At 33.7% G+C, this 17,463-nt stretch overlaps 1 protein-coding gene across 1 annotated transcript; it reads left to right on the top strand.

Annotated features, from left to right (window-relative positions):
- The first annotated feature begins 16,551 nt into the window (after window positions 1-16,551).
- LOC133039148 (uncharacterized) lies at window positions 16,552-17,463 on the top strand. Its single transcript, XM_061117976.1, has one exon. It carries the CDS (start codon window positions 16,552-16,554, stop codon window positions 17,461-17,463), a length of 912 nt encoding a protein of 303 aa, XP_060973959.1.

Here is a 17,463-nt window from a genome sequence, read left to right as displayed (position 1 = left end):
AAAAAATAAATAATATCAGTTCAAATATTTATAGGATTTGTTTTATTATTATTATTTTATTATAATATTTAATATCAGTTCAAATATTAATAGAATTTGTTTTATTATTATTTTATTATATATAAATAATATTTTATTATTTTATTAAATAAAAATAAAAAGTTACCCATGAATTTCTCATAAACCAAAAATTTTAGTTATATAGGCACACTTTATATAGAATAGATTCTATATAAAATGTGGTTATGTAACACAATTCTTAGTTTAACGGTATTTTTTATGTTTTCTGGTTAACTTTAATAGAATATCTCAATTACTTAACAAATATTTTTTATTAATTTTATAATATTATTATATATATTTAAAAATAAAATTTATGTACATATTTTATATAAAAAAATTTAATATTATTATATATATTTAATCATAAAAATTACATCTATGTATAAAATATATATTTAAATCTTAATTTCACGGTAAATATTTTATTTTAAAAATAATTAATAATATTGTTAAAAAAATTGATTAATAATATTTATATTTCTAATAATTTGTACATTTTATTATAACTACTCTCCTAACTACAAATTATAAGAATGTATCTATGACTATCATTATTTTTTTAAAATATATGTTTGGACATAATATATAAAATGTATTAGTAAAGTAATTAATTCTCTAATCAAACTTAAATTTTGTCAAAATATTTTCTAATATAATCCTTATATATAGAAAGTAAAGATATTATATAAAATACGTATAACAATAAATTTTATTTTTTTTACTGTACATATAAAATATGTATATATATAATCACATCTAAAGAACACATCAATGTAAATAGAGTTTGAGCAGTGGTTATTTTTCTCTCTAGGAGAGTGCCCTCGACGGGATTTACCAACATTGCATTCTGCAATATTGGACTGATACCTACTAAAGTTTAGTGTGTCTTCAACTTCGCATCTTCTGCAAACTGGACTGAATCACTCTGAAGTTTAGTGTATTTTTTTCTTTCCTCTCTTTGAGAAGCAAGAGCAACATGGCTGATAACTGTTGGAAATTATTTTACCAGGATCTTAGATCTACTCACAAGTATGTTTATTAACACCCTAAATATGAACTTTCTAAAACGATAAATTAAACACATATAAAGTTAAAGAAACCTTACATTGGGTGCAGCGGAATAATATGACTCCTTCCGTTCAGATATCTAGCCCTTGATTCCTTTACGTAGCGAGCATTATCAATATCTGAACCTGGATCTCTTTCTCTGAATCTTTGATGCTGAAACTCCTTTGCTGATGATCTTTCTTCACGATCTTCCTCACTATGATTGAGGTATCACTTGATGTGTGTGGGCACTACTCATACACTAAGGATTTCGAAATTATCAAGGAAGAAGAGAAGAAGTGACAGCTAAAGATAGGGAGAGAGAAGGCTCAGGTTTTTCTCTGAAGGAAAAATAGAAAATTTAAGTGTAAATTTCCTGAAGCCTTCACTATCTATTTATAGCATTCCACTAGGGTTAGGTTTGAATTATTTGGCATTAAAATAATGAAAAAATCAGTTTAAATTTCCTACAAAAGTGGCTGGCCCTACACTTAGTGGATTGGGCCTTGCTTTTTGCAATTTTGCAATTTTAACACCTTTTGTATCTGATTTTCTCAAAAATACCAATTTCCTAATTCAACCATTTAAATGCCAATTCTAACTATTTAATAACTATAAATAATTATTAAATAATATTGTCATTTATCATATTTATTAATTGAACCATACAAAGTATCATAATTAACAAATATGCCCCTATAAACTCTTTCTTTACAATTTCGCCCTTACTTAGTGAAAAATTCACAAATAGACATAGTCTAATTTGAGAATTATAATTGATTAATCAAAACCAATTACATGAGTCTTACAAGCAATATTATCTCAACTAGTGGGGGGACCATGGGTCTATATAACCGAGCTTCCAATAAGTAGATCAAGAATTTAGCACTAAAATTCACTAACTTATTAATTCTTCGTTGAATCCACGCATAGAACTTAGAATTGCACTCTCAGTATATAGAATGCTCTATATGTTCCACCATATAGACACATCATTAGTTATCCATTGTTATAATCCTAATGTGATCAATGATCCTCTATATGAATGATCTACACTGTAAAGGGATTAAATTACCGTTACACCCTACAATGTATTTATTCCTTAAAACACTTGACCCCGTATAAATGATATTTCAGCTAATGTGAAATGAGTACTCCACCATTTATGTTCGTTTGGTCAAGCTCGAAGGAGATCATCCTTTGCTTACTATTCGCCAGATAGAAGCTATAGATTCCATGTTTATGCTAGCGCTCCCACTCAATTGCACTACCGTGTTCCCAAAATGTACGTATCACCCTGACCTAAAAGTAGGCTTAACTAACAAATCAAAGAACACGAATAGCCTTTCAAGATTGAGCCTAATCATATCAGGATTAAGATCATTTGATCTAGGATCAACTTGGCGATATTGACTTGAATAGATATTACGGTAAGTTTAATAAATCTAAGTCAAAGTTCAATATCGGTCCCTTCCGATGCATACTCCATGCATCCAACCTGAGCTTTACTTTAACCAATGTTCTGGAAAGAACGTAGTATTTCTCCAAATACAAGTAAACTCTTGTTGTAGATTATCATATCAGTAAAACCCTGTGTCTGATAAATCTAGGAAACTTTATTCACATAGTCATGTTTACTTTCCAATGTGTTGACGGCACAATAAACAGGATCAAGTATGTGAAAAGGGTTTCAGATGAATTTATACATTATGTACATATAATCAAGAAATAAATCATGTGAACCATGCAACATTAAATGTTATTTCTGATCTATATTAATAAGTAAATCTGATTATATTGAAATGAGTTTTATTTAGGGCATAAAACCCAACAAACTCCCACTTGCACTAATATAAAACAAAAAGTGCGTTTCAAATAATCTCAACACCTTGATATACAAATCAAGTGTAGTAGTAGTAAACTCCTCATAATAGGATCTGAAAGGTTGAATTAACCACAACCTTTTCTCCACCATTACTCTTCCTTTAATCACAAAATCATTGATAATGTGAAATTCCTCTCTATATGTCTACTCTCTTGGGATACTGGATTCTATATCTTTGGCAACTACTTTTGGTTAATCAGGAAATTAACACTAGTAGTTTAAGGCAATTTGGAATGGTGCCAAAGATGTATAGAACTTTCCTTAGACTGAATAAGTACCTTTCCCGCACTTTAACATTCGGTCTCTCTCTGGTAGACCTAGAGACTTCAGATAGGTTTTTACACTTCTCCAAAATCACTATTCCACCCCCAGAGTAACCACCATCTTATCAGAAATATTTACTAGCACATAGGCAAATTTCGAAATCTGATATGGTGTAGTCTAAGAGTTTTAAACACACCCTTATTGACTAACATATAGTTCCTCTTCTTAATCTTAGGATTTACTTGATTGTCTTCCAATGTTCTTCTCCTGGATTAATCTGATACCTACTCATTACTCCCACTCAACAGCAGGTGTCTGGTCTAAGGCATACAAAAGCATGTCTAAGGCCTCTCACTGTTGATATAAGAAATTCTTTCATGGCTTTATCTTTTCTGGAATAGTTGAGACTTTTCCTTAGATAAATAAAATCTATACCTAAGAAGTTGTGAAGCTTCTATAGATTGCCATTAGAAAGAAAATGCTTCAGCATTTTACTAAAGTAAGTTGCTTGCATTAGAGTAAGTAATTACCAGGTATACCACAAGCCATAGGTTTAGATAAACTCAAACCTATAATACTAGGAACAGGAAGTTTTGTTAAGTCCATTGAATGGACTTATAAACGAAAATTTCCTTTTATGTCCTAGTAATAAAAAACTTTAGGTTATTCCATGTGAATGGATTAAACCATAGTTCTATTGGCTTTCTTCTTAGTTTCTTATCTTGACAATCCATTACTTGTTTAAACTCACAATGGATTTTAATAACTAGTGTCTCCCAAGTCATAAGAAGGTGAGTTCCTAGAAACTCTCCCACTACGACAAGGTACCGTGAATTATGTCGAAGAAAACTAAATGGTATTGATCTCTTCGGTTGTGACAAGACAACATAGGCAGTGGGATCATCATATATTATATAAGATGATAGAACACTTTTGGAATCAAGAAAAAAAAATATCTCCTTTATTTGCTACTTGTTTTTCAGACTTAGTCATTTTCTTAGAAAAGTAGTATTTGTTTGAACAAACACTTTCTTATCAATTGACAATGGGATGGTCCACCCCTAATCACTTAGAATAGCTAAGAAACCATGGTTAACAGTTCTAGCTTTTCTTAAGATTTTGATTAGGTCATCCATGAATCTAGTAATGATTTACATTAAGTATACAATTATTACATCATTCTGAAATTGTATTACCATAGAAGGATTTAGGCAACGACTAGTAACTAATCATCAACATGCAACTCGAAATTTCTGGGGAGGTAAGTTTGGATATAATTCAAAAAGCAAATTAATGATCTTTGAACTGCATATCTACTAACTATTTCTCCACCCCTATCAGTTCGCAAGATCTTTAACCACTTACCTTAATGGTTTTAACCATTGCTAGAAATTTAAGAAATTTTTCAAACATTTCAAATTTCTTTGCATAAGGTATAATCTAGAGTGATCGTTTTAAGAATACAACGAAAAACTCATATCCACCCCTGAATGTACATACATCTGCGAATGAGATGAACTACTTTCAGTGGATATAGGCATATTAACTCTTTGCAGAGATTGATCTTGTCAAATCCACTATCAACAAGATACAAATGCCATAGATTAAAAAAAAATGTGGTAGTGTCTTTTGATGACATAGGTTTAGTTACATCAAAGAGTTCTTAGAATAGTGCAAGTGGATCCTGGTCACAGAATACCTAACTCATATTCCATACAGTTTGAATCCATTAATAAAAGATGGATATTAAAACACTTGAGAAAGTGTAACTGTATTGTATCTGGAATTAGAAATATAAGAAAATTTCTGTTTGGATTCTAAAATTAAAGTCAAAGACTTAAATTCAACCAAATATAATGAGTAATTCTTTCTTGGACCACCACTACTAATACAAACTCTAAGTCAGATTTGCCCATACAAGTAGGAGATTTCTAAGATTGAGGATTTATATCAATTGGGAATAGAATTTCGGGATTATAATCATATGCGTCATTTAATTTCTTAAGAGAAAATATAGAATGACATGAAATGATTTATAGACCATTCATCCAATGATATGTTATAAAGCTAATTCGAAATGAATAAGCTAAGAGGAATTAGGATAATTTCGTTTAAAATAAGAATCCAACGATGCTTCGATTAGCGAAAGACAAAGTAATCTTATTTATGTAATCTTCTTGTTTCATATTGTAAAAATACTAGTCTAAGGTGTCATCAATTGATGAACAGTTAGATGTCGCATATACAATACTTATCTTTCGAGATCTTACACTATTATGTATGTCTAATGGTGAAAATCCACTAGGGATTTATCTCATTAGATAAACAAACATGTTGGACCAACAATGAAGATTCGAAATTAAACTACAACTTAATAACAGAAAATAACATGGTTCAATATAAATTCATACACAATTCAGAAATTATAAACATATAGCAAGTAGGAATGACTAGTGAAAATACTAAAACATACAATCCTATATAATTTCCAAGGTTTTCAACAAACTGATACAGTGTCCCGGTAGGCGAGAATCAAAGCATCATTTATTGAATAGAGTTGTCAGCTCATCTAAAATAGAAACCATTCTAGCAACCTTTTATTCGATCAAAATAAGAATCCAACGTTGTCCCGGTAGGCGAGAGTTAAGGTTATTCTCATTTCATGAGCCTCTACCATTGTTTCATGTTTCATAAGTTTATCTCTAAGTAGTCACCGTAGGGGAGAGTCTAATAGAGACGAAAACTTACAAAACACTTATCAAATGAAATCTTACGGTGTTAAATGCGTTCAACGAATAACCATCCATAGGGGGACGAAGTCTAGCGTCTCGAGGTTATATTGAAAACATTTAACTTTTGTAAGACCAACAATGGAGATCGAATATCTTAATAATAATCAAGCTCATTATTTAAAGTGAGTTGTATTTTCTTTGATTCTCTTTATTTAATTTATTTATTTTAAATATATATTTATTTAAAATTTCCAATTTAGAATGAAAAATTCTAAATATAAATTTTAATTTAATATTTATAAATTTTACTTAGATGGATATGAAAATAACATGAATTATTTCCATCTTAGTATTAATTTCCAATAAATATTTAGAAAAAAATATTTAAGTTGTTACAAAATTAATTTAAATTAATTTACAACTCAAATTTAATTTTCTATAAATATATATTGCATTTCGAAAAATTAAAGTATATAAGAATACAATTTTCGAAAAATGCATATTAAAATAAAAAATTAATCCTGGAAAAATTATTCTAATTTAATGTTGGCCCAAAATTAATTAATAAAATTAATTTACAACAAAAAATATAATTTTCCTATTTAATTAAATATATAAGAAAAATTTCAAATATTTAAGTATGATGATGAAAATCAACTTAAATATTAATTTTCTATGTAATTAAATACACTAGAAAAATACTTCAAGCAAAAATATCATCTATCTAGATTTTCCTTTGACTAATTAATTCAATTTCTAATAATATACTTTAATTCAATTTATTTTAAATTAATCAATAAATGAAAAAAATCATTGATTTAAGTTGATCCAAGAATTAATTAAAATAATTAATTTACAACTTAATCTATTTTTCAAGATAAAATTCGAAATTCTAGCATTTAAGAAATGCAATTTCGAAAATTGATTAATAAAATAAAGAAAAAATATATTTTGAAAATTATTTAAATTTAGTTGAAAAATTAAATTTCAACTAAAAATAATTTTCTATTTAATTAAATGTCATGAAAAAGAAATATTTAAGTATGATGATAAAATCAACTTAGATATTTAATTTTCAAATTAATTAAATGTATTAAATTCAAGAAATAAATAATTAAGTGTAGAGAGGCTTAATTATTAATCTCTAGTTTAATACTAGGAAAAAATATACTTAAAATAAATTGTACCAAAATTAATTATTTAAATAATTAATTTCACAATGTATAATATTTTCCTATTTAATATTAGAAATAATAAGTAGTCTAGAAATAACTATCTAGAAAATATCTTATTTGACTAAGTATCTTTTCCACAAAATTTGAAAAAATATCTAATTTAAGTTGTATTAGAAAAAATCTAGAACTTAAATATTTTTCAAATTTAAATTTAATTAAATATCAAAAATTAAGTTGTAACCACTTAATTTGAAAATATTCCATTTTAAGTTAATATTTGAAAAGATATTAACTTAAAAAATATCTAAAGAATCTTAATAACCAATGCCTAAAATTCCTCAACTTAATTTTGAAATTTTGAATTCAAAAGATATTCAGCATTTAAGTTGGTTAGTTGAAGATAACTAAATATCAACTTAAATAGGAATATTTAATGAAAAATTTAAATTAAGTTCCAGAAAGAATCTAGATGGTTATAATTCTATATTTAATTAAATACAAGAAAATACATATAGTTTAGCTTAGAATATAAAATTCCTTAAACTATATTTTTCTTAAATTAATTTCAAAATAAATGAAATTAATTATGTTGCTAATCAATTTTATTAGGTTAAACTAGTTTAATTAACCTAGTACGATCATTCAAATCGTGCAAATGGGCCTTCACAATTGGGGTGGTTTGTGTGAGGGTGCCGGGTTCAGTATGTCGTACCCACTTCTATGGCTCCCAACTCTCACACAAGGCCCAAAAGAGAGGAATTTAACCTTAATAAGAACAACTGTTATTAATTGAATAAGCCCAAAACTAAATGGGCCTAAATAAAATCTATCAATGACTATGACATTTTATTTAGCAACATTAACCTATATGCATCTATAATAAAATTAAACACATAGGCTCACACAGGCACACTTTGGATGGGTCCTATCATGTTGCTAGGTCATACACAGATGAAAGAAGATTGTAAATATACCTGTTACAAATTATTATCTTGACCAAGGGAGCCATCAGATCATTAGATCTGGCAAAAAGTAACCATGGCTATTTGCAATCAAGTAATAATAGGTTTTAAAAACTTACACATAAGCTAAAACACATACTCCTGCAACAAGGTTAGTTGGATAGTTGGATGTAGGATTTATTTAATTTTAAATTAAATATTTAATTTCGAAAATAATTAATTAAATAAAAAAAATAATTTTTCGAAAAATTTAAAAAAAAATTTGAAAAATTCGAAATTTTTTTAAAAAATTTAAATTTAAAATTAAACCTACAATTTTTGAAAAATTAGGTTTCAACCAACCTAAATATCATTTCAAAAAAAATTTGCTAACTACTTTTAAATTTTAAATGTTATTTTATAAATAAAAATTAAATAAAAAATTAGAAAAGATAAATAAATATCTTTTTCAAATTTTAAATGTAATTTAAATAAATAAAATAACAAAATTTAAAAAAATTAGCAAAATATCTTATATCATTTAAAAATTACATGATTATAAATATCTTATTTTAAATTTAAATATGGTCAAAATATCTAAAAAGATTTAATTAAAAAATCTTAAAAGATAAGATATTTTTAAAATATCTTAAAAGATATTATAAATATCTTAAAAGATATTATAAATATCTTAAAATATCTGACCTTAAATTTAAAAAAAATATAATCAAATTTAAAAATAAGATAGATTTTTAAGCAAAAAGATAAATACTAATTCTATTCAAATTCAAATTACACTAATATATTGAATTAAATTAAAAAAAATTAAATTAATTCAAAATGATAATTAGAATTGAATTAGGAATAGTAATAGTATATATACAAAACCATACAAAAAATTGGAAGTTAATTGCATGAAAAAGTATGAAAAATTGAAGAAAATTGAAAAAATTCGAAACTGTACGGACAGTTCTGCGATCGCAAAAACTATCAAGACAAAATTTCCGATTTTGTCAAATCTTCAAAAAATCATAACTAATTCAAATAAAATCCAAATTGAGTTCTGTAAAAGGCTAACTTGCTTAATTTTTTCCATACTATCCAATAAAAATAATGCCAGAACCGAAATAACAATTATTTTTCACGAAAATTTCACAATCATCAATCAATCATCAAATAACACTCAATAGAACATGATACCATCCAAAGAACATACAAACAATCGTTTTAAAGTCCAAATTACATGTAAGTAAATCAATTACCATGGCTCTGAGGCCAGTTGTTGGAAATTATTTTACCAGGATCTTAGATCTACTCACAAGTATGTTTATTAACACCCTAAATATGAACTTTCTAAAACGATAAATTAAACACATATAAAGTTAAAGAAACCTTACATTGGGTGCAGCGGAATAATATGACTCCTTCCGTTCAGATATCTAGCCCTTGATTCCTTTCTGTAGCAGAGCATTATCAATATCTGAACCTGGATCTCTTTCTCTGAATCTTTGATGCTGAAACTCCTTTGCTGATGATCTTTCTTCACGATCTTCCTCACTATGATTGAGGTATCACTTGATGTGTGTGGGCACTACTCATACACTAAGGATTTCGAAATTATCAAGGAAGAAGAGAAGAAGTGACAGCTAAAGATAGGGAGAGAGAAGGCTCAGGTTTTTCTCTGAAGGAAAAATAGAAAATTTAAGTGTAAATTTCCTGAAGCCTTCACTATCTATTTATAGCATTCCACTAGGGTTAGGTTTGAATTATTTGGCATTAAAATAATGAAAAAATCAGTTTAAATTTCCTACAAAAGTGGCTGGCCCTACACTTAGTGGATTGGGCCTTGCTTTTTGCAATTTTGCAATTTTAACACCTTTTGTATCTGATTTTCTCAAAAATACCAATTTCCTAATTCAACCATTTAAATGCCAATTCTAACTATTTAATAACTATAAATAATTATTAAATAATATTGTCATTTATCATATTTATTAATTGAACCATACAAAGTATCATAATTAACAAATATGCCCCTATAAACTCTTTCTTTACAATTTCGCCCTTACTTAGTGAAAAATTCACAAATAGACATAGTCTAATTTGAGAATTATAATTGATTAATCAAAACCAATTACATGAGTCTTACAAGCAATATTATCTCAACTAGTGGGGGGACCATGGGTCTATAAAACCGAGCTTCCAATAAGTAGATCAAGAATTTAGCACTAAAATTCACTAACTTATTAATTCTTCGTTGAATCCACGCATAGAACTTAGAATTGCACTCTCAGTATATAGAATGCTCTATATGTTCCACCATATAGACACATCATTAGTTATCCATTGTTATAATCCTAATGTGATCAATGATCCTCTATATGAATGATCTACACTGTAAAGGGATTAAATTACCGTTACACCCTACAATGTATTTATTCCTTAAAACACTTGACCCCGTATAAATGATATTTCAGCTAATGTGAAATGAGTACTCCACCATTTATGTTCGTTTGGTCAAGCTCGAAGGAGATCATCCTTTGCTTACTATTCGCCAGATAGAAGCTATAGATTCCATGTTTATGCTAGCGCTCCCACTCAATTGCACTACCGTGTTCCCAAAATGTACGTATCACCCTGACCTAAAAGTAGGCTTAACTAACAAATCAAAGAACACGAATAGCCTTTCAAGATTGAGCCTAATCATATCAGGATTAAGATCATTTGATCTAGGATCAACTTGGCGATATTGACTTGAATAGATATTACGGTAAGTTTAATAAATCTAAGTCAAAGTTCAATATCGGTCCCTTCCGATGCATACTCCATGCATCCAACCTGAGCTTTACTTTAACCAATGTTCTGGAAAGAACGTAGTATTTCTCCAAATACAAGTAAACTCTTGTTGTAGATTATCATATCAGTAAAACCCTGTGTCTGATAAATCTAGGAAACTTTATTCACATAGTCATGTTTACTTTCCAATGTGTTGACGGCACAATAAACAGGATCAAGTATGTGAAAAGGGTTTCAGATGAATTTATACATTATGTACATATAATCAAGAAATAAATCATGTGAACCATGCAACATTAAATGTTATTTCTGATCTATATTAATAAGTAAATCTGATTATATTGAAATGAGTTTTATTTAGGGCATAAAACCCAACAATAACACCTTGAGTCATCTTTTCAAAGAAGCAGTGCAAGTATCCACTTCAGACCTCACGTTCAGACTGGATCCAGAAGAAGTGGATAATCAAGAACCTCAAGGTAAAATTCTACTGGGAAAACTTGTCTGTAAAGGAAAACTCGGCAGAACTGCCATTGCGAACACTTTGAAGAGAGCATGGGCTTCCTTCAAAGGTTGGAGCTGGAAAGAAGATGAGGATGGGATTCTCCACTTCTCTTTTGCGACAAAAGAAGATGCTTGGAATGTTCTGTAGAGACGACCGTGGATCATTTGTGGTTCCCTCCTGGTAATCATGCCCTGGCCATCATGGCTTGCCCTTTCGGAGGTCATCTTTGATAAATCACCATTTTGGGTAAGACTAAGTGGAATCCCCCCATTCTACTGGAATAAAACCAACCTTGAGGAGTTGGCCAGTAAAGTTTCCCCAAACTACAAACTCCCAAGATACATTGATTTCGAGAGAGGGTCATTTGGAATGGGAATAGTGCGTTTTCGAGCAACTATTGACATCGACAAACCTTTATTCTCAGGTTTCTACATGAAAAGGGAAGCCATTAAAGATTTATGGATTCAGTATAAATATGAAAAACTACCTAAACTCTGCCTCAAATGTGGAGTCATCTCACATGATCAAAAATTCTGCTTTAAACCTCCAACGGTCACAAAAGACTCCACTGGCGCCTTTTTTCCTCTGTTTGGGAATTGGATGAAACATGAAGAACCTGCTAGACGGCCATTCTCCACCGATTTGCCCAAATGGTTTCAAGAATGGATTATTCAAAAGCGACTTACAGTGGACAATCAATTCAAGAAACAATGAAAGTTGAATCAATCGATGGTGATTACTGATTCCTGGGAGGCTAGAGAATCCCGTCGACAACTTCCCGGTAAGCGAAGACTAGTTGAGCAGCTTGTGGAGGAACTTCCAGCCACGGAGGAGGAAAGAGTTTGTCGATTTCCGATGGTCACGCTGCCCAGAATTGGAGAGGTTTGCCCCTTTGATGATACTGCAAACCTGGTGGTTCCGAAAGTCCCTGCACTCCCTCCTCATTTGGATTCATCAGTTGCCGTCAATGACAGTGATATCTCTTCACCCACGCAGACCAGCAGTGATAGTACCCTGGTCTCCTCTACAGCACCAGACTTTTCCAAAGAAGGACAAACACCTACTGAAGCCTCTTCCATGACTCCTGCTATTTGCCTTTCTTCGTCGGACTGTATTGGAGGGAACTCAGAGAGGGGTAAAATCAATTTCAAAGATCGTATGGGGTCTTATTCAGCCCTGCTGGGCTCTCAAGCCCAACCCATTCAGTGGCCCTCGAATGACTTATGGAATCTGGGCTTCAAAACTCTTACGGGCCTTGGTACTGTGGACAAATTCATGACGGAGCCCTCTCTCTTCAACCCTATCTTGGGCATTGAGGATTTTAGGTCCCTAGAGTCTGACTTTGGGCCTAAAAAACGTAAAGCCCTTGAGGGTGTTTTCATTGACCCGAATAACATAAACAAGCCTGCATTGGGCCCAATGATTAGCCCTAATACACAGTCTCCATCGCCATCTTTGAATGAAACGCAAGCCCTGTCTCCCTCTCAGTCAAACGACCCTAAGGTGGATCCTACGACATCTCGAGCGGTTAGCTCTTATTCCCCAGGCTCCTCAGACACTATTATTCAGAGAAGGAAAAGAGGAAGACCAGCTCTCAAAGATTCAGGAAAGTCAATTCTTGATTCAGCTAACCTGAGTCCCCAGTCTGGAATAAAACGTAGAGGAAGACCAAGAAAATCGGAGGGCATCCTCGACCCTAAAACTCAATCTCTCAAAAGAAAATCGTCCATTGCTTCAAGGAAGAGACATGCTTCAATTGTTTCATGCTGGGATAAAAACACTTTCGATTTAAAGGTAGACCTAAACAATCATTTTGTCATTGTTGATTGTAGTTCGAAACCAAGCTCTTCGTGTGTAATTGAAGAAGTGAAAGAACAGAATGACGACGAGGGACTCAAACCAAGCCAGGTTTTTTGTTTTGGGGCTGTGGAGACTTGCCCAGAAAAGTCCCCCGAAGCATTATGAAAGCAATCGCTTGGAACTGTCGTGGTCTCGGGAATGCAGCGATAGTTCGACAACTGAAGGATTTAATCCGGAAGTCGAATCCCGAATTACTTGTGTTATCAGAAGTCAGATTACAGGAAGGGAAGCTAAAAACTTTTATGTCAAAGATTCATTTCGAAATTTTTTCTATGTCCCTCCAGTTGGTACCGCTGGAGGCCTTGTCATGTGTTGGATGAAAGGTGTTGATTGCAAAATTGAAAGTGCGGATAAGTTTAGAATAACTGCGTGTATTTCTTCGGACCCCCCGAGTAAACCTTGGATCTTCATGGGAATTTATGGACCGCCTGTCTACGCGGATAAAGAAGCCTTCTGGACTGATGTGGGAGACTATGTTAGTAATTGTCACCTCCGGGTTGTGCTGATGGGTGATCTTAGCGGTACTCTTAAGGATAGTGATTGCCTCAACTACTCCAGGACGTGTAATATTGCAAGATACTCGTTTGATCTTAGAAGGGCGGTGCAAAGTTCAGGGCTTATCGACCCTTGCTTCCTTGGGACTAAATTCACATGGTTCAAAAAGGGTTCGAGTTCGACAGGGGGCAGCAGCTTAAAGAGAGCCAGACTTGACAGGGCTTTGGCAAATGTTGAGTGGAGACTCGCCAGGCCTAATGCTATTGTGAGCCACCTTACAGCGTCAAGTTCGGATCACTCTCCCATTCTCTTGGACACTTGCGGTGGAAGACATTGCACCAAACCTCAATTTAAATACGAATTGATGTGGGATCGTGACCCTAGAATCTTCTGGGTCGTCAAAAATGCGTGGATGTTGCACCCTCATGAAAACCCTATGGTTAACATGTATCACAAACTCAAAGCTACTAAAGATCATTTACGGAAGTGGAACTTTTCTCACTTTCGAAAACTTTCCACTCAGATTTCAGAGGCTCGTACTAGACTTTTGGAGTTAGAAAGCACTAATCTAGTTGATGAAGCAACTCACTCTGAAGCCCGGGCGACTCTAAATGAGGCTTTAGCAAGAGAAGAAACGTTTTGGCGCCAAAAATCGAGAGTGTCTTGGTTGAAGGAGGGAGACCGTGCAACTAAATTCTTTATGGCAAGTACGGTAACTCGGAGGAGGCGTAACTATATCCAATCATTGAAAAATGAACAGGGTGATTCATTTGAAGAACCAAAAGATATAGCCACGGTTTTTATAAACAAATTCAGTAAGATCTTCTCGAAAACTCAGAACCGTTCATGTTTGGGAGACTTTGAGTGGCATTTTGCTGGATTGAATTCTCATCTGGGGGAGGATCTTTATCACACTCCAAATGAGGAGGAAGTCTATAATGCGCTCAAGGCCATGGGACCTGACAGAGCCCCTGGGCCTGATGGACTCCCTGCTGCCTTCTTCAAGACTCACTGGGATACTATTAGAGGAGATCTTATGGCTATGATGCAGTACTTCTTTGCCACGGCGAAGCTCCCTGACTTTATAAACGACACCAACCTAGTGCTCATTCCCAAGAAGGATAATCCGGTGACTGTTAACGACTTTCGCCCCATTGTTCTATGTAACGTCGTGTATAAATGTATCTCTAAGATCTTGGCCTTGCGTCTTAGGCCGATCCTGCCCCATATAATCACTCCTGCTCAAACTGCTTTTATCAAAGGGAGATCAATCTGAGAGAACATTGCGATGGCCCAGGAAATTGTCCACTCTATGTCAAAGAAGAAGGGATCAAAAGGTTTTATGATGATCAAATTGGACATGGAAAAGGCGTTCGACAAAATGGATTGGGACTTTATCCTCGAATCTCTGCAATTTCATGGTATTGAAACTCCTTTGCTCCAATGGATAAGTAGCTGTATCCAAACTAAAAGACTCAACCTGTTGATTAACGGGGTCAATCAAGGGCGCTTTGCTCCCTTTTGTGGCCTTAGACAGGGAGACCTGTTGTCTCCAGCCTTATTCATCCTTGCAGTTGATCTCGTTTCTCGATTATTTACTAAGTTTAACCTCCAGGGGAAGATTAAGGGTTTCAAGACATCTAGAGCAGCCACCCCAATCACTCACCTCATGTTTGCTGACGATGTAATGCTTTTCGGTCAAGCATCTTTAAAAGAAGCGGGTGCCTTCATGCAATGCTTAGAGACCTATTGCTCGTGGTCGGGCCAATCCGTGAATTACCAAAAATCTACGATCCATTTCTCGAAAGGTGTCCCAAGAAATCGAGCGGATGCAATTGCTAATAAACTGGGTATGAAAAGGATGAAGGAGGAAGCCCAGTACCTTGGTCTGCCTCTCTTCAAGTCTCGGCAGCGTTCTCGTGACCTGAAATTCCTTGTGTCTAAGGTCCATCGGCGCATCGAAGGTTGGAAGGCTCGGTTGTTATCCAAGGCAGGAAGGGCGTGTTTGATCCAATCCGTTGGCAACTCTCTTGCTGTCTACGCTGCCTCTTCGGAAGTGATCCCTTCCAGCATTGCTAACGCCATTGATCGTAGTTTGAGATGCTTTTGGTGGGGAGATTCTGAGTCAAGAAAAACAGTCCATACCATTGACTGGGGTAGCCTCTGTAAGTCAAAACTACACGGGGGTCTTGGCTTTAGACAAACAAAGGACATTAACAAGGCATTTATTCTAAAGTGGGGATGGAAAATGGTGGCTGAGCCGTCAAGTCTATGGTGTCAATCTATAAAAGATAAGTACCTAAAAGGCTCTACTTTTTGGGATGTTCAAATCAAAGGTTCAGACTCTAGGATGTGGAAAGCGATCCTCAATTCCAGACCTCAATTATGGCAGGGATTGTGTCGGAGAATTGGTGATGGAAGTTCAACATCCATCTGGTTCGACCCTTGGGTGCCATCGGGTAATATCCAGCCTGCCCCGCTCCTGGATGCCACTTAAGGTGCAAATTTAGTTAGTTTCTTCATCAACGATGACCAATCTTAGAATGTTCGTAGGGTCCGACAATGGTTTGATATTGCAGATGCAAGAACCATCCTAAACATTGGCCTCCCGGCCACCAAACAAAATGACTCGTGGAGATGGTTAGGAGAGAGCAATGGAATTTTTTCAATTAAATCAGCCCACCATTTGATCACTAAACGGAGATGTGCTGACTCTCCTCAGAGGACTTGGAAACTCATTTGGAATAATCCCATCCATGTCAGACTGAAGGTGTTGTGGTGGCACATTATGAGTAACGCTCTCCCTACCCGTGAAAAAATTGATCAGGCCTTCAACTTGCCTTCAACTCTATGTCCAATTTGCGATAAAGAGAGTGAATCGTCCTTACACCTGCTTTGGAATTGTGACTACGCCTCAGCCCTTTGGTTTGGCTGCTGCTGGGGTATTAGAACTGATATCCGTAACTTCAGAAATTGGGAAGAATGGACGAATTGGTTCGAGTGCAACAGAAACAGACCTGCTACTCTCAGCTTTAATGATTTCATGACGGGTGCACTGTGCATCTTCGACGTCATTTGGAAAGTGAGAAATGAAGTTATTCATGGTGGCCATCTCCTCCAAATTTCCAAGGCAATGAGTATTGCTAGTATGCGCCTCAACGATCATCTAGCTTGCAAAATGGATCAACCAGCGACTACAGCAGCATCTGTTCTTACTCCACCATCAGGGTGGCTAAACTGCTGCTCTGATGTGAATATTGATTCAAATCATTCCTTCGGTGCAGCAGTGTTCAGAGACTCAATGAATCGAATCTGTAGCGTTGTTACAGATCGCTTCCCAGTGACAGACCCTGCTCTAGCCGAAGCTTCAATGTTGTTGAGTGCAGCTAAGCATGCAACTCAATCGAATTACAGTTCAGTGAACTTCTTTTGCGATAATGTTTGTGCTGTGTCCAACATTCTCAAAGCTCATGGTACCCATCATAACATTAACTTAGAAGGAGTTTCCACACATTTTCAAATGTTAACTGCCCAATTTGCGAACTGGAGTGTCCAAAAGATCAACAGGAAGGAGAATTTCATGGCACATAATGATGCAAAATGGGCTAAAATCAACTCTGCTATTGGGAATATTCAGGTCTCTTCCATGGATCCAAAGGTCTTCGAAGACTACAAGGAATGGTGGCCAGACCCAGGGTAG

The sequence above is a fragment of the Cannabis sativa genome, chromosome 6, assembly GCF_029168945.1.
Source record: "Cannabis sativa cultivar Pink pepper isolate KNU-18-1 chromosome 6, ASM2916894v1, whole genome shotgun sequence".
NCBI lineage: Eukaryota > Viridiplantae > Streptophyta > Magnoliopsida > Rosales > Cannabaceae > Cannabis > Cannabis sativa.
Note: the sequence above shows the minus strand (reverse complement) of the source record. Positions and strands in the feature narration are given on the sequence as shown.

Bases quoted from the DNA above. Each gene is read 5' to 3' on its own strand.
- LOC133039148 (XM_061117976.1), top strand. From the start codon at position 16,552: ATGAGTAACGCTCTCCCTACCCGTGAAAAAATTGATCAGGCCTTCAAC.